Source organism: Atractosteus spatula, chromosome 5 (genome assembly GCF_055471065.1).
Source record: "Atractosteus spatula isolate fAtrSpa1 chromosome 5, fAtrSpa1.hap1, whole genome shotgun sequence".
Classification (NCBI taxonomy): Eukaryota; Metazoa; Chordata; class Actinopteri; order Semionotiformes; family Lepisosteidae; genus Atractosteus; species Atractosteus spatula.
The window spans coordinates 22112034-22138793 of NC_142710.1; the positions used below are offsets into that span (position 1 = coordinate 22112034).

Consider the following 26760-nt stretch of genomic DNA (forward strand, 5'->3'; position numbering starts at 1 on the left):
GTGCCTGTTTTTGTGCCTGAGGTGAAGTGCAGGAATTGCAAGATTAAAGAATCTAAGTTAAGAAAATTTTCTTGTGAAATGTATTTAGCTACATACAAAGCACTAGTTCACATTTTATCATTACATATAATTCAATGTGTATTATAATATCACTAATAATGTCTTCATCTAAACATCTCCTTATAAAAAGCTACTATGTATTCTTTATTTCAAAAGCTTGTGCCAAATGCTATGGCACTTGTTTAGAAGTTGAAAGTGAAATATTTGCAGTAGAAACAAGACCAGACACTTTTCTGCAATATTTCTTGAAGGTTAAATAGGTTTTTCGAATCCATTAATAATACAATCCATAGTCATTAGAACTCCACAGATGTAGGCAAAATTTGCAATTATATATAACCTACAATTTAAATAATTTTATTGAAAGCTATCAGGCTATGAATTCCACAAAACACACAAATATTCATATACAGAAAGTAACATTTGTCACTTACTGTTACCATGAATATTTTTTTCAATAGACAGTAGTTTACTTAGCCAATCCATAACTTAAACTCTGACAAACATAGCCTTTTCACATTAAACAAGTCATAATCATCATTCACAGTACTGCGCCTTCTTAAAATACCACGAAACATGCACATTTCCAGTTGGTATTCATAACAAAGAATTCTTATAATGCCAGTTATCCACAAAATGGTTACATACTTTATAGTCAGAATATATGCCAATAATCTCTTTAACATCATAAGAGCGTACTGTATAAAGGAAGGTACAAGTGTCACACATTAATAGTGAATACACATATTGTACATACATTCTCAACCTTGTATGCAAGGTGTTATGACCCCAAGTGCTTAGGGGTAAGGGGTGACATTTAGGATAATTTTTGGATGCAGGTGGGTTTTGGTGAGGCACTAGGAAGCGTGTCAACAAGGGTTAGTGCAAAAGTGATTATTTTAAGGTGAATAAGTGACTGCTACAAAATAGGACACAATTACACACAGGGTAAGGGAACTAGAGTGGTGCCAAAGAAAAGAAAATTACAAACAAAATGGAGCTAGCTGAGAAAGTGAAGGAAAGCTGACCTAACTACAAAAGAAAACCCGAAACACACGGTCTTCGGCGTCTTCAAACACCCTAGCTAACCTCCACTGACTACCCAAGACCATACAAGACAAACGGCACTCACCCGTACTAAACCAGTGTGACTAATACAAAAATCAACTACGTGTGTAAAGTGTACCCAACAACCTAAACTACCCAATACACAAGAGTTCACACAAATACACAAGTGAACTACGAATACAAATAAGGGAAAACGAGAGTAGACACAAGTAACCTGGTACAAAAGAACACAGAGGTTGAACAAATAACAAGTCTGGGCAAGGTAATGGCAAAATAAACGATAATAATAAATGATAAACACAAACAAACGAAAGTACAAGGAGAACAGAAACCAACAAAAGCCGAAGCTATACGAAAATACATATAAACAAAGCCGAAGCAAAAACCAAAAGCGAAACAAAACACAAGCTAAACCAAGCAGGACCTAAGTCAAACTAAAAAGGCCCCTTCCTTCTGAAAACCTCCATGTTATATACTGAATAAGATGAGTTCTGATTGGTCAAGAATCTGATTGAAGATGATGTCACACAGAAACAATGATATAATGATGGACCAATGGGGGAGGGAGAACAATCAAGGTCAGGAAGTGGGGAACAGCAACAAAACACACATGGACCACATACTGCAATGTAACACAAGGTATCACCAGAGATATGTGATTCTGCAGTTACTTAAAATCCAGATTGTCTATACTCAGTCAAGCTACAATATTCAAAATTTATTTGTTCCTTATTTATAGTATACCATATTGAATGTGGAGAAACCAAGCAACAAGCGTCATGCTGTCACTAATTTTTTCATAAAATTCCCTTTTCAGTGTTCTCAAGAGAGAAAATATTTGACAACTGGAAAATGACTTTTTTATCTTAACTTCTATCATATAATGAAGTTTATCTGCATAGACAAAAACCTTAAATAAGGAACAAAGAAAATAGTGGTGGTCTCTAGTGCTTTCTGAAGCTTTTAAAGCCAATTGCCAAGCTACTTTTAAACTGTTTTTTAAAATAAATACTAAATGAAGTAATACCGTAGAGTAGTAAGCACTTAGGCTACATAACAGAGAGATGAGAAATACCATGGACAGCATTTAGCAGTATCAAGCATAAATCACCAATTTATTACAAATACATTATATATGCATTATATACTAAGGGACAGAGCTACAGTAAAAACATTAAATTCCAATAAATGTTTTTCTGCCCTTAAAGAGTATCCAAATAACCATGCAATAACATATTAAAACATCTTGTTACTGTTAGGGGTCAATAACCTGAAAGCCACACACTGATTTTATAGTGCAGCAACCACATGTATGTACAACTTTAAGCCAGGCCACAAAAGAGAAATAACAGAGTATCCCTATTCAACAACTTTCCTTTAGACAAATGAAACCACAAACTGCTGTATCAACTCGCAAGCAGTTTGAAAATAGTATCGTTCAAAACTTAAACCAACATTGGGTTCTATGATGTTTATAAACTATATGGCTAAAAGATGTTCAAGTATGATTTCTTTAATTTCAAATGTGATCAAAAACAGATAACACATGTATTTATTAATATCTTATAATTTACACATCACAAAACCACAGCATATTTACAACTAAGTAATACACTATTTCTAATACAATTTAAAGTTCCATATTCATTTTCAAAATAATAATGGAAATCACTAACTTTACAAGGCACAATGTCTAAGTGTATCAGAGGCTGTAAATGTTAATGAGTGAATACCTTCTGTAAAGTTAGTTCTCTGGAACCCAATCCAAATGTACATAGTAGTGTGTAAATATTAGTATATTTTGTGTGTTCTTTATTGTCGTTACCTTGTCTTTTAAAATAGGGCCTCTATTTCTCAGCCACAGAATTGCTGAAATTAAAAATGAACCATTTTCACAGAACATTAAAGAAGCCACTGACCTTGCTTGGGTTTCTTGACCTACAGTGTAGGGGTGTTTTATTATCTTCCATAGTTAACTTGTACACTAGATGTCAGAAATTACCTCTGTTATTAGGCCCTTTGCCTCTATTGACACACGCAGATGCCTATCAACCCCAAAGAGACATTGTGCGTGTTTACATTTACTAAATATCATTTATATACTGACTGCAGCATTTGGAGACTTCAACAAAGAAACAATATGCCCTCCATGTTTATGATAACTTTTATGCTGCGGCTGGGTGTAGGAAAGCTTGTGGCCAACTGAGGGAAAAAGGGATCCATCTGAACGGTACAAAGAATGGAAAGGCTGGCTGTGCACGGAGATAAAGAAGAGCCAAAAGAGAAAACCGAGGCTGTGTAGGTGAAGAGTGACGAGGAAAGCTGAGGCTGCGCAGGCGAGAGCTGACCGAGAACTGACTGCTCCCACTGACTGCCACTGTCCCACTGCAGGTTCAAAAAAACAGGGCCGGCAGGAACAGGAGAACACAGGAACTGGAAGAGGCACTGGTTCCCGCAGACAACTGAACAAACTTTGTTTCACACGCAAAACAGAAATGGACTGCACTACCCGGACAAGAGTAGCTCCATACTCTTGGAGGGCAGTGGCGGGAGGGGTTAAATACCTGGTTTGATTGCTCATCAATTGGTGGCAGGCGGCTGAGAGAATCTGCCATACTACTGTAGGTCCAGGTGGCGCTGGGCGGAGTCGAGCTCCTTGTGCAAATGTGATTGGTTTCCGTGGAGCTCTAACCCGGCCAGGTGTAAAAATAATAATTGCACATGATCATCTTTTTTGGGATTATTTCTGAGACAAAGCCCACATCTCTAACTGATAATTCTGTAGACAGCAACTATATTGTAGAGAATAAGATGTGAAACACTACTTTATGCAAAACTCATCAATGTATTCACAAAATTTAAGAATAGGTATTTCTGGTAAATTATCAGTGGATTTAATACTGAATTTAGCATGCTATGTCACATTATCCACACAGTTGAATTACTGTGAAGGATACTTACTACAAAATGATAAACCTTGAGAGGAGATAACAGATAAAGACAGGGAAATATAACTAAATTACAATTAACCCTGCTTTATTGACTGTCTCTATGAAACATTTCCCAGATGACTCATTAAGAGTGTTTACATTCTTGTAATGATGTTTAATGATTTGATTACACATAATAGTTTATGAGACTGTAAACTTAAACCCTGCACTCATGGACTGCATTCCAAGCCTTGACGCTTGTTCCAGCTTCCTTGACTTGCTCACTTCCCATTTTCTTTTTTTAGCTTTTCCCCCCTCTTTTATTACAGGGTAACACAAACAGCAGTTTGCGGCTCTTGGGCAGTGATGATTACGCTTGATTAAACTGAGCTAAGTTTGGGTCTTGGCTATATTCGCCTGCAAGTTTTACAGAGTGATGTCAATATAAATAGAATCACTCTCACCCCTCCTTTTTTTTCCCCAAAGATGTCTCATGAAAAAACATTTGTTCTTCTGACATCTGATGCTGTTTTATCTGAGCAGAATCATGTGCCTCTGGTGATGCAGCTATGCTGTACGAAGTAACCAACAACAGCATCCCTTAATCCAATATTTGCCATAATGCATCTATCCCTTTGTTTCTCCCAGTGCAGCACAGCCCTCCAGCACAGAGACAGTCTCCATGTACAATACCCTTCAGTGTAAAGCCCCATTGATCACTTCTCTGCTGTACAGTCATTGCATGATGAGTGCTTCTGAATAAAGAGGTCTGATCCCCCGCCATACACTGGGGAAACAATGTCTTTTAAACTGACAAATCAGATAACTACTTCAACTTCAACCAATCGATTTCTGAACCACCATTTCCACATTCAAGAAGCAATGCAGGGTGGTGGCGGTTATAATCAGATGAACAAGGAGGAAAGGCAATTAAATCTAGTTTCCATGGCTACCACACTCTGCTAGAACACCGAACAAAAAGATGAAGAAAATCTGCTGGCGAGGCGAGCAGATCAATGGAGACATTTTTTTTTCATTTATTTTCTTGTTTTATTCAGGCTAAGATTAGCATGATTTAAAATCAAGAGGTTTAGAGATGGCTATAAAAGACTGAATAGCCTAAAAAAAGGAACATGACATGCCTGGTTCTGGAGAGCCCAAATTAAGCAGGTTTTATGGGTCACCATAAAATCAAATAATCAATTTGTAAATATTTGTCACAATTAACATTTTTAATAAAGGTTCAGGAGAGGTGATGGAAACCAAGTTCCCTTTCACCTTTGATACTCTTAACTCATTATCAACCATGATTTCATTTACTATATAAATTACTATTTACATATAGTAATCCCCTCTCTTCCTTATATTTGTCTTTCTGCAGCCTTCCTGCACTAGTTCTCCATTTTTGCAGCTACCTCTTGGATAAATGTTAGGATTACCTGCCAGATTGTGGCTCCACTATACTGGGGTTGGCCACCCCTGGGCTAAGGGTTTCAAAGGCCTGATTACTAAAGCATGATGAACCACATTTTACATTTGCTGGTAAAATCATTTAGTGTGTCTTTAATAAGAAATTATTGCTCAAATGTTCACTTAAGCACTTCAAGATTGAATCCTTTTGATTACTGCTGGGTTAAGTTCTAGAAGAATTAAAAGAAAGTGTTATCACACTGACGTGAAATCCAGATTCATAAAGGACACCTGAACTCACACATGCAGACACATACCTGTACATCTCCATTGAAAACAGTCAGCTACAGGCATGAGCAGATATTAATTCATGACACTGTCCATCAATAAAATTGAAATTAAGAATTAAACAGTTTAATAAGTGTTAATTTTATACTATTTACATATATTACAGTGGACTCAGGAATTATTGGTACCCCTTGATAAATACTAAGAAAAAAATAATCACATAATGACATATTTTATACTATTATGTTAGGGGAATACCTTTTTTTCGAAAATATTTTTTCATCTCAAGGTTCAACTGTAAACAAGTAATGCTGTTTTACCTGAAAAACATAGGTGCCAAAATTATCGGCACCCTTCAAGATCCCTTCAAATACAATCAAACACATCTAAAAATAATATATTTACAGTATACTTGTGTGAGTTCAATTTTGTATTAAGGAACTAATATGTGTATTTCCTGTTTCCCCAGGGTATACAAATGACAAAACACGCACAGAAAAACCTTTTGTGATCCATCAGCATGGGGAAGGTCAAAGAACTAACAACAGAAATGAGGTAAACCATTGTTGATCTTCACAAAGCAAATAAAAAAGTAAAACTTTAAAAATACCAATATCGACTGTCAGAGCAATAATTAAAAAATTCAACACCACTGGAACAGTGGTTAATATGTCAGGAAGAGGATGCAAGCCCACCTGTTCCCCACGAACAGTGAGAAGGATGGTGAGGGTGGCAAAGAAAAATTGAAAGGTTTCAGTTAAAGAAATACAAGGACTCCCGTCTCAAAAATGACTATTAGACGGCACCTCCATGCCAACAAGCTATTTGGAAGGATTGCCAGAAGAAAGCCCCTGTGGAGGAACAAGAAGAAGAGGGATTCATATACTGAAAAGAGCATCATACCTACGGTAAAATATGGTGGGGGGATCTTTGATGCTCTGGGGCTGCTCTGCTACCAGTGGTCCTAGGGCCCTTGTTAAGATCGATTCTCAAAATTACCAGGATATTTTGGCCAAAAACCAGGTTGCCTTTGTCAGGAGGCTGCACCTTGACCGAAGGTGGATTTATCAACATGACAATGATCCAAAACACACTTCAAAATCAACAAAGAAATGGTTGACAGAAAAGAACATCAGTGTTTTGCCATGGCCATCTCAGTCTCCTGACTTGAAACCTATTGAAAACCTGTGGTCTGAGCTGGAAAGGGCTGTCCATAAACACACACCTAAAAACCTCAAGGATCTGGAAAGGTTCTGCATGGAGGAATGGTCTAGGATCCCTCTCAATGTGTTCATCAACTTGGTAACGCATTACTTACTGCAAGGCTCCACCAAGTACTAAACACAGGGGTGCATATACTTGTGTTTCTTTTATTTTGCAGAAAATAATTATAAATGTAATGTTTTTTTACTTGGTTGATTCCACTAAATCATTAATTCATGATAATTAATTCCTTATGGTTACCATCTACAAGGAGAAAAGGAGACCCAATGGAGTGTAAAAACTATAGAGGAATAAAACTTCTGGAACATGGATTGAAAATCCTGGAAAAAATTCTGGACGAGAGACTCAGGAAGATAGTCAGGATCCACAACTCACAATTTGGATTCTCAGCGGGGAAAAGCACAACAGATGCCATTTTCGTGATGAGACGGTTACAGGAGAAGACACTAGAGAAAGGGAAAAAGCTGTATGTGGCCTTTCTGGACTTGGAGAAGGCATATGACCGTGTGCCCAGAGAGGTTGTGTATTGGTGCTTGAGGAAGAAAGGAGTACCAGAAAGCATGGTGAAGTTAGTTAAAGCAACCTATAGAGATGCAACTACGAAGGTGGTCACACAACGGGGAGAGACAAAAGAGTTTGAAATCACAGTTGGAGTACACCAAGGATCAGCACTAAGTCCTTTCCTTTTTATAAACATTATTGACACACTGACAGAGGAGGTAAGAACAGAAGTGCCTTGGGAACTCATCTTTGCTGATGATGTGGCACTGATGGCAGATTCAGAAGTAGAACTACAGGAGAAAGTGTTCAAATGGCAGAGGAGTCTGGAAAAGGGTGGACTGAAAATGAATGCAGAAAAATCTGAAATAATGGTAATGGAGAGAAGAGGAGATACTATGACCAATGTTGAGGAGACAAATGGAGGAAAACTGAAACAGGTTGATGGCTTTAAATACCTTGGATCAAAACTAGTAAAGGGAGGAGAAACACCGGAGGCAGTAAAACAAAGAGTGAAAGCTGGATGGAACAAGTGGAGAGAAATAACTGGAATAATCTGTGACAGGAAAATTCCTAGAAAGTTAAAGTGCAAAATGTACAAGACTGTGATCAGACCTGTACTACTATATGGAGCTGAATGCTTGGCAGTTGGAAAGAGGGAAGAGAACTTGATGAGAAGAACTGAAATGAGGATGTTGAGATGGATTCTGCAGATTTCAATGAAGGATAAGATAAGAAATTAAGAAATCCGTAGACGATGTAGGGTGGTGGATGTAGTTGAGAAAATGCGAGAGGCGAGGTTACGGTGGTATGGACATATCATGAGGAGGGACGTTGAGGAAGTAACAAAGAGGGTAATGGAATTTGAGGTGGAAGGTAACAGGGGAAGAGGCAGGCCTAGAAAGAGATGGATAGATTGGGTGAGAAAAGATATGGAGGTATGTGAAGTGAGTGAGGAAGATGTGCTCGACAGAGACAACTGGAGAAGAGCAACCAAAGCAGCTGATCCCAGGACAGTCTGGGACTAAGGATGTGAAAAAGAAGAATTAATTCCTTATGTTGGTAATATATTTCAGTGCTTAATGAACTCATTATTTGTTTTATACTTTTTTACTTCATATTTATCAAGGGGTGTCAATAATTCCAGAGTCCACTGTATGTTATAATAATGTATAATTTTAACATCATAATGTTTATTATGTTATATGTTATTGGATAGTACCAACATTGGCACAAGGGTAAAAAAAAAAACGAATGGAAAACATTATGTTTTTTTTAAAAAAAGGAGAGGAAAATGCTTATCTTAGAGACAACATTTAGTATAGCAGTGAAGAAAATTAGGATTTAAACAATTTATGGCATGTTAGGTTACACTGGTATCGATACTAATCTGGAGAGTTAATTTCTTAATTCCGTGACTTGCTTTTATTAAGACCATTCTGAGTTCTCTTGCCTAGACTGTACTTCATTTGAAAAATGTTGCTGTCAGTGCACTTTTCCAACACAGAACTTTGATATTGTTTATGATATAGAAAAAATAGGCCATGTGTAGCATGATTGAAAAGAGCAGTGTTATTGTTGGCTAAGAATTATAAATATGAGCTTGCAGAAGAAATGAGACTATTTCCTTGCATTTCTCAAGGGAAAAATGCAAACAGCCAAGAAAAAAAGTTACATACAGTATGAATGTATAATTCATTTAATTGAAAAAAATGTTTAATTTCCAGTAATTTGCATGTAAAGCACTAATAAATACATGTAGTTAAAATAATTTTTAAGATGGAATGAATAGCTTACAAACTCTGAAGTTGTAAAATAGGAAATTAGTGACATACAGATTAACAAAGAATGTTTCATACAAAGTATAGGACAAAAGTTCATGATTTGAAAATTCTTTGCAAAAAAACCCATGTCAGTCTGAACTGGGGGGAGGGGTTCCCTGTTGAAAGCACTGGAAATGAAAGTCCCAATTCCCAGAAAAACTCCTCCAAACAACAGCAATGATTTTTACAGTTTGAAAGGATTATGATCCAGCATAGTATTCACAGACAATAAGAGGAACAGGAAACCTTCTTAAAATATGATTTGCTGCAACAGGCTTTTATGTATACTGAAAAAATATTTATTTTTATTACTATATGCAACCTTTCACTCAGATTCGATTTCTGAAGCACTTATATTATCCCAGAAGGGGGCAGTAACTACTTAAAAGCCATGGTTCTCTGCCAATTTAATTGCATTTTACCATTTTTGATTCAAGTCACACATTTTTAATTATATAGTTTTATTGACCAACATATTTTAAATCAGACATCACTAATCGCAGCCTGGACAGATGAAATTCAGGAAAACCCCCAAAAAAGAGTAGGCTTGTATATTTATTTACCTTGTAATTAAGCAGCAGTCATGGATAATGTTGCCTTCAACAAAGACTCCATTTTCTTCTTCACTTTGGACTGGGTATCCATTGTGTTTCCACTGCACTATGACAGTACTGTCAACATAAGTGGCTGTACATTGCAATGGTAATCTGTCCCCTTGGAAAACAACCTGTCTCTGAGAAGGGATCAGCTGAAATAATGGCAGCTCCAGGGGTCCAACTGGAAAAGAAGATGAAAAGATGGATTTCAGAGATCCACAAGTAGAAACCATTTCCTAGAAAGCAGGAAAGCATGAATTGCAACTATAAGTTAAAGCTTAATGTAACTTAAACTCCATGGTAAGTGAAACAACATAAGTTTCAATTTGCAAGAAAAGTGTAAAAATCCATCTCTTCCAATACTGTTTGGATAGATATTATAATTTAGCAATACCACCATCACCAAGCAATCTTTCAATATTGGAAGTTTGTTATACTGTAGGTTGACCATCATCCAGGAAAAACTTAATCGGATACCCAGTTCAGCAGGATTCCCATGTCTCTCAAGCATGGTGAGCTAATGTAAATACATGTAAATCAATATTTTTTTCCAGACAACTGTTTTACAGCAACTTTAGGTAAATGTAATACAATTTTAATCAGGCCCAATTAACTGTGGCACGTTTAACAGAACTGAAATGTTCAAGTTAGAAACACGCCTGTATCAACTGCAGAAAGCACATATGCATATCAACAATTTGTCAAAGTAATGTTGTGCGCTGCAAAATTAAGTTCTCAAATGATAAAGTTTCTCACTATGGTTTAGAAATAAAAGCATTAAATTCTGCGTTATTTCAAAGTGCTGTTTAACTTTTCCTGTCACTGGAAATTAAGCTAACAATAACTTTTTGTGGAAAAAAAGCAAATTCTATGGTAGGGCTAACAGGAATACACTGTGTTCCACATTTTACAGTCAATGAACTCGCTGTGGGCAAGCCAGATACGTCTTTCTTTACACTACCACATTTCCTAAATGTTTAAAGAGCCCAAGATGTTTATGTTTCCACTCACGACTCTGTACAGTGAAGCAATTGTGTGACAGCTGGAAATTACTGGCATACTCTTACAGTACCCCTAACACTCACATTTATTTTATCAGTGTTTGATTTCTGCACCTTCTTTTATGCCAGACAAGATGACTGGGAATAGTACAAGGATGATGACCATTCCAGAATCAGTATTAGGAAAAAAAAAGATGTAACATGGGTTATTGACCTCATTTTAGCATAAAACATCTGGTATTTTATTTTTATTCTACCCCTAACCATGGAGCTTTACTGAGATATTGCTCAAGTGAGTCCTTATCAAGGAGGCAGTAGTAAATCAATCAGACCACATACGCCAATATTAAAACAACATGAATAATGTGACAAGAAAATTTAAATACCCAACAGCATTATTTAAAAACAAAGTTATTTAAAGCACATACAGTACATTCATCTATAAGATCATGAGAATAAAAACATTCAATGATGTCAGACAACCAAATCCATTTAAATCCAAAATAACACAACATTTTATCTGAATTTGAAATAGGACTGGATGACAATTTGTGAACATTTGCTTCCTTTTATCCAGCCAGAACATTTTTATCATTTAAAGTTATTTCTTCTGTTGATCATTAGCTGTTTAAACAAAAAACATTTAAACACTCATTTAACTAACTGAAATGCTTATTAACACTGCAATATATAATACTTTAATCAACTGTACAGAAGACATGGATTTTAATGTAAGTTCAAGCTATGTTAAAAAAATTCTAAGATGTCATTAACAAATAGCCTTATTAAACTCATTACCTTAATTTGTGAAGACTACTAAATTAGTCTTATTTGAGCAGCAAATACTGTATCTTAAAGAAAATGAGACAGCCTGGTCATTAACAGATATAACACTTGGCAAAGTATCTGCAGAAATTACTCACATTTCTCTGCTTTACCTATTCATTCAGTTCTAATGTCTAGCGCTGAAATGAGCAGAGTCCCTGTCCACTTTTCAACACAATTATTTGAAAATGTAGAATGTAGATGGGGAATCGAATCACAAAACATGTCAGATGTATCCTTATATGTATGCTTAATTAAAATCAGTCAAGACATTTATTCCACTTCAAAATTGAAGATTCATCTTGATGAATCAGTACTGAGTTTTATGACTCAATATTAATTAACAACACATTTACAACACTGCCAACAGAACCTCAAGCAATCAGGCATTTGTGAATGGATCATCACCCTGAGTGCATCCAGGATGAGACATCATTAGATTCATTACATAAGCACTTTTATCACACTAAGTAACTGGTACAGTAACTGGTAACTGCACTCATAACAGGTTCTTGACAAAACTTAGAACATTTCTGTGAATATATACAGTACATACACTGCAATGTATGAAAGTTAATATTTTTCACATACAGTACAGAGATGTACCTATCGGAACACTAAGTTTATTTTCTCTTAACCTCAGGTATTCACTGATTTTCAAAGATTTTTTTGCTTTGTAAGACATTTTCAGGGACAGGTCTCAAGTGTCTTTTTTCTGGTCTTGTAACAAGATACATACAAGTTGCAATTTTATTGTTTACTTGAGTGGCACTGTGAATGTACAGTAAATATACACTGCTGTGCAAAAGTTTTAGACACCTTACATGCAAACAAGAGTTATAATATTATTATCTTATGAGGTTAAACCATTTATTTAAAGCTTTCACTAGTGTCTGCATATATTACAACAACAATCGACCAAACAGTTCATAAGCAAGAGCTGTTGTATGATGGTCCATGATGGGTTTCATACAACAGTTTCTGACCTGCTGCGGGAGTAAAAATGTGCTTTTCTGGCAGTGTTTGTTGTTAATCAAACCCTTCGAGTTTCAATTCAGCTGGGGCAGTGGTGCATAAGAAGATGATTTCGAAAGGGTTTTTGAATACAAGGGTCAGACAATCACCATGGCCGAAGCAGGAAGCATGGCCGCTTTTTGTCACGTCATATTGTTGTTCATCTGTCTCAGCATACCTAGCATGATGTTTGTAAGTTTGTCAGGTCTTTGAACACAAAGCTACAACAGTGTGAAAATATTCTTGATAACCACCACAGCTAAAGTCCTTACAATCACTACAGGCTTCTACTCCCTGGAAGTCTAATAAAATATATCTAAAATCTACTGTGAATGATGGAAACAGGTGGCAGATAAGTAGACATAATCATGCAATTCATGTTTTAAGAAATAGCAAGTATTGTAATCCAATAGGGGATATGCTTTTGCGAATGCTTTACTTGGTATTTTTTCAACTATTTCCAGGTCAATCCCACAGGCATGGTGCAAGGCTAGAATTACTGAATCCTCTCAAGTGCACTGCGTCCAAATCCTTGCTGAGGTCTGGGCAGTTCGATATAATTAAAAACACACAAGAATGCTTCACTTGTGCTGACTAACGTATGTTTTTCATCCAAGATTTGGGTATGAAATATTGTCAGTAAATGCAGGAAGCTGAGAGTAAAGAATGACACTCTCAAACATCAGACCAAAATTCTCTACAGTTTCAAATAAAACAAAATGGAAATGGAAAATGCAGAACCATTTTTCTTTTGCTCAGGCAGTTATGCAGTCCGAGACATTTCACATAGTGAATACATTTAAAAAACAAAGTACTAAGTTATAAAATAGCTTTCTTGGCCTTGATATTTTCTTTTTCACTTTATCTGGGAGGAGGTTATAGCTTTGAAATAAAACTCCAGGCTGTTTTCTGCTGAAATCTTCCATGGCTATTTTTCTATTAAGATGCTAAAAAACTGTTATACAGCAATTAAGAATACAGAAGTACAATGAATCAATGGCTGAATCTTGAGGGGGTGTTAGCTCTTTCTACAGTAGGATAACCACACTATAATACTGCAAAATCAGAATTCAAAGAGCACAGAAATTGTGTGCATGATTTTTTAAAAGACTGCAGGGGTGTGCCTAACTACCCGCAATCATAGTCTGCAATGCTAGTGTATCAGGTCCCCAAGGCAGACTGTCTAACAGGGTCCTAGGCTGCATCTTTACTCCACCATAACGGCATTAATATTCATGACCCTAACAAATGATCTAGAACTGACCTTCACCATTCAGAGATCACCACTGGCTTTGATAACAAGCAGGCGCAAAGGTTTAAGAAATACTTCAAAAAACAACAACAAACAGTCTTTATAATTTTTGAATTATATTTTTTGCACTCGTGGATTTTTCTCTGAATTTCCAGCTTCACAGAGACATCAAAAACAGCAACCCTAACACGTAATTTGCAAAAGCTAAATATTGCTATCAGATATCCTTTACTCTTTTGCAGATACTGTACATGTAAAGAGATTTCTTGCTTTCCTTTATACCTTAACAGAGAGAACAAGTCTCTCTGCCAAGACAACTGATAAGAGCAGATCTTATCCCCCTGAACCATATTATTAATACTAAACTGAAAGACTGGGGTCCTCCAAAGTTTATTTTAGCAACCTACTGTATATAAGGTGTAGCAAAGTTCTTCCTTGTTCTTAATTAAACATTGAATAATTATGTTATGAATACTTAAGTATGTTAACATTTAGTTGTGTATTTGAGACATCTGTCAGAATAAGTAGCTGCATATACAGGCCACAATTTACAATAACTTGTGCATTTCCAAATGCTGGGGTCAAACATGCAGTAAAAAATAAAATAATGAGACCGGCCAAACTGTCTTTACTTACCACATTTTAACTGGTGCTCTTTCAAATTCCGGAATTCTAGGCCATGTAAGGAACTTGGGTAAGAACACCGGGTTTCATTTCCTATTCTGATAGAATTTGCTCTGGCCAAGAGTAAAAGCCATTTAAGGTTACAGTCACAGAAAAGTGATTCCGAGCTGAAGTGCCTGTATAAAACAAAACATAATTGCTAGTTTTTTATATAGTGCCTTTCATGGTACATAATCTCAATCATAAATAATAGACAAGTAAAGCAGCTTTGAAAGGACATACAGTATTTTTATAACATTTACATATACAGTAAAGGTTTCTAAAAGATACAGTAATACTTTTTTTTTCTGATTGTTTTTCAAAAGGTTCAGAGTCTCACAGAGTAGAACATGTATTAAATGCAATGAATATAAAAAAAGAGAAAAAAAGCACAATAAATTGATCCAATTAAAGGCATTAAACTAAATTGTACATTAAACGCTATAGTTTCACAGAAGTGGAGTTGTACACGTGGAGCCTCGTCTTCAGATGAGTAACAAGGCCTGGATTAGCAGATCTCAGTGTTGCACTATATACTGTATTTGCAATAAGCCCTTACAATAATCTGGTCTATTCAATCTCCAATGTAAAGGAGTGCCTGATGGTATGATATTTAAAAGCTCTTTAAACTCCTTTATCCCATACAGGGAGCTGTAACCTATCTCAGTAAGGCACAAGGCAGGATTCACCCTGAATGGGACACCAGTCCACTGGAGGGAAGACACACAGACACAGACATGCACACACTCACACCAGGGCCACTTTTTCCAAGAAGCTAATTAACCTACCAGTATGGCTTTGGACTGTAGGATGAAATCAGAGCTACAGGCAACCACAGGTAATCATATAAATGAGTTTAGAACTCTTGTAAGATGCTGAGAATACTTAGTCTGAGAAGTCTTGCAATTTCTTGACAAGGGTGTTATAAATGCACGTATTAAGTGAAGATCAGGAAGATAATTCAGAGTCTAATATAAAACATATGATATAAAATATATGAATTGTGTAGATGGTTTCTCAATTTTCCCAGAAGCCAATTAACCTACCAGTATGTCTTTGGACTGTGGCAGGTAACTGGAGCACCCAGAGGAAAGCACCCCAAACACAGGAGTATACTGTACAAACTCCACACAGATAGCACCCCATCTGGATTTGATGGCAGCAATGCACCACTGTGCCGCTCTTTATCTTATGATTATGAAACAACTGTCTTATGAAAATATATAGTTTTTTTAGCCTGTCAGTCAGGTATTATATAAACTTTATAAAAATATATTTTTTTAACTTGGTAACCAATATTATTGGTCCAACATCATACATAAAACAAGATTTACTTGTGCTTTGCAACATTTTTAACATAACATTTCTTTGATTTAAATACTATACTTTTAAGTATAAAACCCAACATTCTGTTAGCCTGTTTACTGCTTCCCCAGATTATGTAGAAAATTAAAAATCAGTGCTCAGCGTTTTCAAATCTTTTTATTTTATTTTATGTGCACCTTTTACAATATATGTTAAAACTCCTAATTTGACATGATGCACAAATTTAATTATACCAGAATATAAATCATGGGTATAAATTAGGAAGAGCAGTGCTTCCAATATACTGTATATCTTTGTGGTACATCACTAATCCCATATTATCTGTATAATTTTCTATCCATTAAGAAGTTTTTCATACAAATACTGTACATGTATTTCTTCAAATGCCTACTGCCTGCAATGTGAGAATTAATCTTTCACTAAGAACCTCTGTTCAAAGAGCTCTTACGTGTCGTCATCACTTTCCTGAATCCATATTGACTATCCCTAAGAATCCTGTTGCCATAAAAATAATCCTCTAGCTAAATTCTAATCATCATTTCCACAACCTTACATCTATTAGAAGTAAAACCTGTCTATAAAAACATGATTTGTTTTTGTCGCCCTCATTACGTAAGGGTGCAATGTTAGCATCTTCCTGTAAATTGGTCTTCCCCTGTCTCGAGTGTTGGAAGAATTTTGCTAGTGGCCTATGAATAACTTGGCCTTAGTCTCTTGTGTATGGCTTGTGCAGTGGGTGCTAAGGGGAGCTTTTTAATGCATTTGTGCAACATACACCAGTGGTTAAGGTTTGGAAAGTGATTTCCTATTCTTTGACCATTGTTCTGAACAAGAATATCCCTTTATTTCTCCCAGTACTCCTGCTAAAAAGCAGCAGAAACCTATCAGGGTGGCTGGTCTCACTGTACCTAAAAAGAAGTTGTCAATCCTCCACTTCACTTCCCTGGCTTCACCGGTTTCCATATTATTCACACAATGGAAGGTGGGACATGGACTGCTGCTGCTTATGCACAATGTTACTACATGGACTGAGTACTTTTATCGTAGTGGTCTGACTTCATACTTCATTTCTGGGGTCTTCATTAAAAACTCGAAGTGGGACAATGCTGATGGCAGGAGGAAATTTTGTACTGTTTCACTTGGTTTAAAAAAAAATTCTTAAAAGTCTGTTCACTCATTTTCGGGAGTCCTTATTGCTATATTAGTGGTATAGAAGTTCAACATGAAGCAATGAGGACAGTGTTATGAGCTTCTGCACCTGTAGTTTATGTTGTCCTTATCCGAATTCTCAAAATTAAATCTAATTCTGGGGGGGACAGTTTTGCTGGCATTTGTGTCACAGTGGCCAGGCATCATAATGGGAGGGCTTAAGCACTTGTTTCTGCTTTAGTATATACTGTATGTATTTAAATAATAGAAATGTAATAGAGATGGATAAACAGTGATGGACATATCAGATAAACGAGATGAGGTCAAAACATGACAATAAAAGAGAGAGGATTAATGCTCTCCGTAATTACAATTATCTTCACAGTGATTCAACTAAGGAATCATGAGTCTCCAAGAGACTCTAAGGCCTATGAGACCTCCCTACCACAATGCAGAGCACAACACTTTCTAAAACAAAAAAAAAAACTACACAGTCTACAATGGAGAGTTACTATAACTTGAAATAAGGGAAAGACAGCAGAGACAGCCTTAATGTGGAAATGCAGTAAACCACGTAAATGTACCCTTTGCATTACATTTGTTTGCAGGGAGGGATGAACGACACAGCCAGAATGAAGACAGAATAAAGAGGAGCTGCACCAATCTTGCTGACATCACTGCAAACAGACAGCAAGTCACCAGACTCATGGTGCTACTTGCCACTTACCCAGCATGACTCTGGCACTTGCACGTCACCACCAGGGGAACTGCATTCACAACTAGCTAACAACAAGCTACTATTTTAAAGTAATTTTTTTGATCCAACCAATCTGAACATAAGAAATACAAATGATTTTTTTAGATGAAAAACAGGCTTATATACAGTATCATTCAAATATACGGACGAAAACTAAACCTCTCATATTTATATACTTACAAGACTTTGAGAGACACAAGATGAGAAAAAAGCCCCTCTGGGAGAGATGAGAAAATATTTCCTGATAGATTTCTGTAATTATATGGAGGAGATGCATTCATTGAATAAGCAGTTTAGCGATTTAAGCAGAAACATTAAAGGATATGAGTGAAATATATCAATAGAGTACAGAATACTTAAAAGACAGGTTTGGAATTCTAAAGACAGTAGAAAAAGCAGAATACTAAGGCCCCAATTAAATCAGCATTTCAACTAACTTGCCAAATGTAAATTGCAATCCCTTCTATTGGGTACAAAGAAGACGCCGGCAGCAACCAACCCAATGCCATCAAGTACTGGGGTAGTAGTTTGCCACTAGAGGGTCAAAATTTTGATTGAATCTGAGCCGAAGTCTAATTTAAATTTAAAAAAATCAAAGGAGTAACAAATTCTACTGAGATATGAATGTAGAAAACATTGGTACCTTTAAAGGTACTAAAGAAAAAAAAAAGGTTTCACTTTTTAATTTTTATATTATTTTATGTTTTGGAAGACAAATAATTTCAAGGAGTTCAGCTACAGATGCAGAAGTATTTCAAGTATTAAGTATTCTCACTCTCTATCAGTCTGTCTTTTCTCTCTTAGAATGTCATCTACAGTAACCAGCTACCACAGATACACATATTTGTACTCACAATTCACACGCATGCAAATCTTTGTGCATATATGTAAGTCACCCTAGATAAGGCATCTGATAAATAACAATAATATTCAAATACAAATACCATAAACTTCTGAAATGCCTTCTCAGATTCTTCTTTGACTGACTTCAGACAGGAGTGACATTTAGGTCATTATGTTGAATATCTAACATCCCCATTGTCATAATTTTTGAAAATGTACAGCAATGAATTTTACAGTCAGGTTTGTTTTAACAAATGAATACTGCTATAGTAATTCAGCATGTTGCTAAAAATGGAAAATGAACAGTATGGGTAAGAACACTCCAATATTTATTGGCAGAGAAAAACAAAAATATCTGGCAGACACTAAGCAACCAAAGCTGGTTTAAATTATATATATTACCACATTTTTTTATATGGTCACACTGAAAATATAAATATATACTTACAATTTTGATAGATTACTGAGGTCTACAAACATTTCAGCAGATAGGCAGCCAATCCTGTTGTTGGAGAGATCCCTAAAGTAACAAAAATACCTTTACAATTATTTATTTAGAATTATAATGACCTAAATAATATTCTTATGCAAGTTAGTCATCCGATGTTTAGTGAAAACTAGGGTGTATATTTTTTAAAATACACTTGAAAATAAATTTATTTTAAATCTACAAGTATTTTTTAATATTGCCATGAAGTCAAGTTTTCAAATTTCAAAGGCAATTAACAAAAAATGTTCTGTTCTGCTCTAAAACAAGGGCATAATAAAAAGCAGAGTGCATTATAAGCATGACCATTTTATGAGCTGCAATAAAACACTGTTACACAAAGTAAGCCCCCAAATTCTGTATCACAACACTTCAAAGATACCTTTTTGATGGTTCAGCTGCAACTTATTGTTATAACTTATAATTTGTGAAAACAGTTTGCAACATTATTCTTTGCATGATTGAAAATGTTTCAACAAAGCTAAAGATGCAGTTCAAATGAATCCAATAAGCATCTTAATCTACAGAGAATGCAAGAGAATTAATAGTTCTTCTTTAATATTCTTTTTGTGCAGGCTTGAAATGGCAGGCTGAGGATGACATCCCACAGCAGACGATGGTTGCATGGTTTATTTAGAAGGATTTACCAGATATAAGATTAATGATAACCTCTTGCACCTCTGGGCAATGGCTCTTTCGAAATCACAATAGGTGTGCCTTGTTCATTTGCTCAATGTTTTTGTTACTTTCTTAAATTGCCTTTTGGAATCACAGTCAACGCTTTGTTCACCCCGGCTGTTTTAATTAAAGCTCTGTTTTCCCAAAGCCTTGGTAAGAGTGCAAACAAACTGTTCGGCGTAATCACCAGTCTGGGACCTTTCAATTGACCTCAAGGCAGATTCAATTCCCACCGCCATTCCAAATCAAAACCATTATAATTAATTCACTTCCAGGAACATTTTAAAGTGTGAAACTGCTTCTACTTTTCATGTTTCTCTTACCACATTTAAGGCTGGTTTAATGTGTCAGAGCAATTTCACTTTCATACAACAGTAGCATTTGCACTTTGATGTCACATCTGCAGACAACACCCACATTCCAAAATGTTCTCAAGAAATTCCTTTTAGATACCCTTTCTTAATCCTGTATATTAAAGTAAACATCATGTAATAGGAAACCAAGAGAACTGATTCTTGGTGATCAAGATTTAAATTACAAGGGAACTAAAGTTAATTTCAAAAGAGAGGGATTTTTAACAAGAGCTCTCTTTGTAGACCTGCTGGTACAAGAGGAAACTGGCTGTAAAACTGCAGATTAAGAATGAACACTAAAAAGCAGAGGGTAAATTTCAGTTTATTTTAGCAGACAGCAGGATTTAAAATGCTGAAATGTTCAAGATGATCAAGTAACGACAGATTTTCGTGATGTAATAAACCTGGGTGTTTTCCAGCAGTTAATTCTGACTGTTAGATCTTTTATTTTTGTACACTGTAGTTCAAACTGCTCTGAAACCTGTTACACTAATAAAATATGTTCTGAACATTATTTGAGTAAAGGAACAAGTAATAGGTTTATTCCATGCTGAAAAAAAGAAGAAAGAGAACACAACGTTTCGGCCGTGGAGCCTTCTTCAGGTGTGAGAGAGACAGGGCAGTAGGCAAAGGTAAAGTAGCGGGAGAACAAAGGTTGGGAGGGAGGAGGAGTGAGAGGCGGGAGCAGGGGACAGAAAGAGAGGCCAATCAAGAGGTGTGAAGTCAGAATGGGTGCAGAGAGGTGTGAAATGAAACTTCCAATGAATGGAGAAAATTTAAAAGAACATTAGTCTGTCGTTAAGGGAAGGGAGAAGGTGTGATCCTAGCTGCAGAATAATTTTAGTTTCGGTGGTCTTTCTGATGTATGAGTTTGGAAAACCGTCTTTGAGAACACAGACGGAGAGATTAGAGTGGTCGTGGCCGTCAGAGGTGAAATGAGAAACAATGGGCTTGGAGAGATCTTTAATCTTTACAGCCCTGACGTGTTCTCTGAAACGGTCTCCGAGTCTCCTTCCTGTTTCTCCAATGTAGATGGCTGGGCATTTACTGCAAGAGATACAGTAAACAAGGTTGCTGGAGGTACAAGATGCTGTCTGGGTGATCCGGAATTGTCCTGAGGGGCCTTGAATGAGTGTGGTGGTGGCTGTGTATTTGCAGGTGATACAGCGAGCTCTGTTGCAAGGGAAGGTGTGCTAGGATCACACCTTCTCCCTTCCCTTAACGACAGACTAATGTTCTTTTAAATTTTCTCCATTCATTGGAAGTTTCATTTCACACCTCTCTGCACCCATTCTGACTTCACACCTCTTGATTGGCCTCTCTTTCTGTCCCCTGCTCCCGCCTCTCACTCCTCCTCCCTCCCAACCTTTGTTCTCCCGCTACTTTACCTTTGCCTACTGCCCTGTCTCTCTCACACCTGAAGAAGGCTCCACGGCCGAAACGTTGTGTTCTCTTTCTTCTTTTTTTCAGCATGGAATAAACCTATTACTTGTTCCTTTGCAGCCTACGCATGCTGACGCAGCTACCCACCTGAATTATTTGAGTAAGATCACACAAAACTATTTCATACTTGACCTTCCAGCCTTATGATGCTATGAAAAAACAAGGATTTGCCAAGGTAAAAAAGGACAGATTCATGTCAGGATTGAGAGGAAATGCATTTATAGTAAGGATTTAATGAGGGTAAATTTCCTATGGCATTCTGTATGTGTCAGACTCTGATGAAGAACTCTACTGTCCTATGCAGTTACAATTACAGTAGCACTTACAGCCTCTTCAGTTCTGAAAGTCCACGGAAAGCCCCAGGCTCAATGATACTAATTAAATTATTCTTCAAATCTCTGAAAAAGAAAAAGAGAAATATTACTTGCAGTGTCATGATGTATTATATATTGTAATGTTAACAAAAGCAGAGTAATGCATTTCAGACATCACTGCTAGCAAATCATTGATACTGCTCATAATTTACATCTCCTGTAGAGAATCTAATGACCTTATGCCCAAATACAGAGATCACCTCTTCAAAGAATATTAATTTACCCTTAAATGTCAATAATTTAAAAGATGTAGATATGTTAAATATTGTTTGCAGTTGTAGAATAGATCTAAAGAAGTGAACTGGACACATATCATATGACTTTTATCTAACCCTGCAGCAGATTGGAATACAGGTCATAAACGTCATGATAAAAAATGGTGCGTGCACATAAACTGAATTAACTCCAGTGGAAGCAAGTAAGGCTTCTTAAAATTTATTCAGAACAGCACGTTGAGAACTATTGTCTTTAATTCTCCACCTTCAATTTTACTTACTGCTACTACCTGCAATTCAGTTATGATTTTAAATTGAAATAAAAGTTTATTTGAACAAATATTTTTCAGTAATTATTATGTTCTTCATTTCCCTTCAGGACATCGCACTTCTTAGTGTAATGACCTCATGTACGCTCAGCTGAATGTTTTAACATACTGTATTGCAACTTAAGTATCAGACAGACCAAGAGCTCTAACAGTGAAGTACATCTGTTATACTACATAGTTATACAGTGCATTGATTAAGGGTACAGTGGAGTGGATATGCGGATCTCCCATAAAACCTTACCTTAATGATCTGACATCATAAAAAAGTACCCTAAATCCTGACACATTTGCAAAAAGACAACATAAATAAAAATAATGCAATTATTTCACTCTCTGAGGCAATGTTCATTTTTAATATCTGCTCTTCCACTAATTACATGTTTCTAAAAATGGTTTGCCTTTCTATGAGAGACATTTTCTTCTCCAATACAAACTTCCTGAAATTGTATCCCAGTTTCCCCTCGTTCCTGTTCACTGTAAGTGTCCACTCTTAAGTGGACACTGTAAGGAACAAGAACAGGTTTTGTTCATCCTCAGGTCTCAACATCAGAGACACTAGGTGGACAGTATAGGTGGATTAAATGCATATAATGACTTTGTAAGGCAAACAAGCCTCTTTTTTAAAGAAACCATCATAAAAAATAGCTTATTCAGCCATTACAACCAATGAATATAATATAGTCTATTTAAGAGTCATCCTGCATCAACAAATACTGTAGCAATACTACTATCTTACATTAGATGGTAAATAGAGCAGACAGATTGACATAATTCAGAAAACTGCACAAAAAAGACAAATTTCTGAGTTTAGTAGTGTTGCATTACAAAGATGATTTAGAGCATATAGAGATTATATAATGGCCTAATACAGTCTGAGCTGCAGTTTGGTCTGTTTTATGCATTTTTCTCCTCATTAGAGTGTCCCCAGTTTTTTTATTTACTTCCAAAAAAACAACTGATTTGAAAAGTTATTTTTACATTACTGTTTAAATATGTTGGCACATAAAAACAAACTTATTAACTGTTGATCTAATACTGATGGTTTGGGGTGTATCCCTTTCACAAACAAAATTGATGATACTTCAATTGATGATTGATGATGACTGAACCACAGGAATCATACTGCTTCTTGCTTGCTTTACCCTACAAAAATCTTCAAAAATGTATTCTCCAGTTGAAAAAAAAAACAACTTTTCAACTTATTCAGAGTCTTCAATGCCTTAATTAAAAATCCAAAAAAATATTTGCTCCAGCAAAATTTGTTCATTTTTTTCAATGAAATTGTTGGATGACTCTTACATGGCATTTAATAAATTGATTTATTCTCTGTTAACATTTAATGACATGTAATATATTTGGAGTCATCAGAATCAAATGTTCAGATACACTTCCCTTTTGCTATTACTTGGCCATTAAGATTAAGTCATTGAAAATGATATTGGTCAACACTTTTAGCTTTGCTGTTATTTGAATTTCATGTTTGCAAAATATTCCGGCATGTGGAATTCTCCACCAGACAAATGCTGGAAGGCAGGATACAAGCTGCAAATCAGACTGACTGGTGTGTTGTGAAACTGAATTTCCTTTGGGCACAAGAAAGTTTAAATTTATAGTTTAAACAAATCATTCTGAGACATTCAATCATAAACATTTGTGTGGGCTGTAACAGGTCAAAATGTAATAAAAATTATGAGCAATTACCTAAGCCTGAAAAAAAGTATATTTTTAACATAAGATCAAACACTAAGACAAGAAATTGTATATGGCCAATAAAGTGATCTTAAAATACTTTAACTTTCACTAATGTTAGCAGTAGCAGAAGTACAAACAGGAGCAGATGTACTGTAACTGCAGTAACATTACCACTATTTGTACTAGTCATCACAGCATAGTGCTAGTTTTTGAGTAGAGTAGGTGTACCTGTTGTCATTATCATAGCAGTAGTAATGGTAGTAGATAGACATTTACGGTAACACTATATAGACATAGTGACATTTAACAGTAACATCTAAACAGGGAATGTAAAAATGCTTCTTACATTGGAAGTGAAGTAGAATTTTAAGTATTTCATTTTCAGTGCTTGCATCTCCAGAGCGTTTGCGTGATATTGGTGTCAATATGCAGACAAAATTAGTACTGCAAGACATTGTAAATATCTTTTACACAAGGTCATTCTCTCTAGACTTGATAATATCCTTTGGATCATTTGCCCAAAATCGAAAATACATAATCTCATGATCGTGCCATTCCCCTTTACCTACTGTACTTAGCACTTATAAGCACCACTGGAGCACAGAATTATTTTGCCACACAAGCTGAAGTTTTCAGATATTGCAGAGGTGTCATTCTGAGGAATGTTAACCAAACATTTGACCTGCTATTTTACCAAAGACTACAAATTCCTATGTTTTAACATACAAAATAACTGTAAAATGTTATTCATCTTTATATAGCATGCTAATCAGATAAAGAAAACAAGACTGCATTACGCCTGGATGAAAATGAAGTAAAAACAAATAATTATTTCTATTTCCTGAATATGAGGCCTGCATTTCTTCAGTCACGCAGACAGCCAGTAAGGAATATCAATCACCCGTTTCTGTTGTATAAAAGAAACTTAATTGCCAAGGGCAAAAACCTACAGCTGGATAAACTCAAGGAGACGAATGTTTAAAAAAGAAGCATTTTTCGACTCCCCAGTGTTTGATGTGCAGAACTACGTCTGTAGTTCCTGCTTTCCTGCTTCCTCTGAAATTCAGCAATAAAGCTTATATCTTAAAAGTTAACATTTGCAAGCCTACTGAAGTAGGTCTTCATTTTTCACTGCTCCATGGTTTTTAAATTCATAACTTCATGGGATCCTCCATTGACATGGACATTCAGAAATTTCATGTAGAATTAAGAGAAAGATGCATTTCTCAATATTGATGTAGAGGTGAACAAACCCACTTGGCTACATACAGGAACTCTGAGGTCATTCAATTAAATTGTGGGGTTGATAAAATCTATTAAATGCTTACAGAATTCTAAAGAAGCTGCAAGAAGAATGTTTGAGTCTCAGTTTTAATGGCTATGTAAAACAAAACTTTAATCCTTAAGAAATTTTACCAAGGGAAATTTGCACATTTGGTATGATTTTACCTCATTTTTCCTATGGTGTTATAACATGGCCTCATTGTGCTTTACTAGACTAGATTTTCAGTATATTTGTAATTAGCATATCAGATATCACTGTTTATACTGGAGGATCTCATAGGTTACTTGGGGTCTGCTATAGTAAAGCACTGTTGTTAAAACCACAGAGACCCCTATCAGCCTTAACTGTGATGAAAGCTCGAAAATATTAGGATTAATTCACCATGATAAGGTTTCATACATGAGATCCACCATCTCTGGTATGTTTACTAACTCAATTTTAAAAGAAAAGTAGTTCAAAGCAGAGCTGTCGAGAATATAGAACATTCAGCATGCTCTATACTACTTCTGTTAAAAAGGTTGGTAAGGAAAAGGTCCTGTAATACAAATGTGTACATTTCATTCAACCTAGTTAATATAAATGTGGGAGCTCTAGGGGGTAGGAAGAATTATGTTTCTGTGCAGTAAAATACTGGGCACCCTTCTCTTCATTGAAGTGGTATTCAGCTCAAATGAATGAGTGAATGAACGAATGAATGATACTGTACTAATAGGTTCAGAATCTTGGGTAGCCCACAGATAAGCAGAACTGTTGGGTTTCTGCGATTTTCTGTGGGCAAAATGGTTTAGAACTGAGATGTAAGCTACTGTGCTAGGGCCGTTTTATTGCATGCCCTGAGGCATCACTTCCGCATTTAATATTTGTGACTCATCCAACTTTCAGTCCTTTACAAGAGTGAGCATACTTGCAGTTCGCTCTTTTATTTTGTTACATTGCTAAAGGCAGCACTCCTTCCACAGAACGAGCAGCTAAGTATCATATTTTCCATACAGCTCAAGATGTTTGTTCGATGGCCTCACAATATTTGTACTGTATGTTCAATAGACTCACAAAATTGATTTTTTCCTTCTATAGTTGTTCTTGGTTCTGCCGCTAAGTGTTTACCTAAAGGTGAGGAGCTCCCCACTAAAGGCTAATTCGGTAAAACCATTTTTAATCAGAAACAAAATACCACATC

General features: G+C 36.0%; 1 protein-coding gene across 1 annotated transcript in view; it reads right to left on the minus strand.

Annotated features, from left to right (window-relative positions):
* adgra1b (adhesion G protein-coupled receptor A1b) overlaps positions 1–26760 on the minus strand; it is a 131744-nt gene that overhangs the window by 74970 nt on the left and 30014 nt on the right. The window contains exons 3-7 of the mRNA XM_088917412.1: positions 22015–22086; positions 19176–19247; positions 18065–18136; positions 14626–14789; positions 9865–10078 (exon numbers count right to left, since the gene is read on the minus strand). Of these exons, the coding sequence (XP_088773538.1) occupies positions 9865–10078; positions 14626–14789; positions 18065–18136; positions 19176–19247; positions 22015–22086 (594 nt within the window). The remainder of the gene's footprint in view (positions 1–9864; positions 10079–14625; positions 14790–18064; positions 18137–19175; positions 19248–22014; positions 22087–26760) is intronic.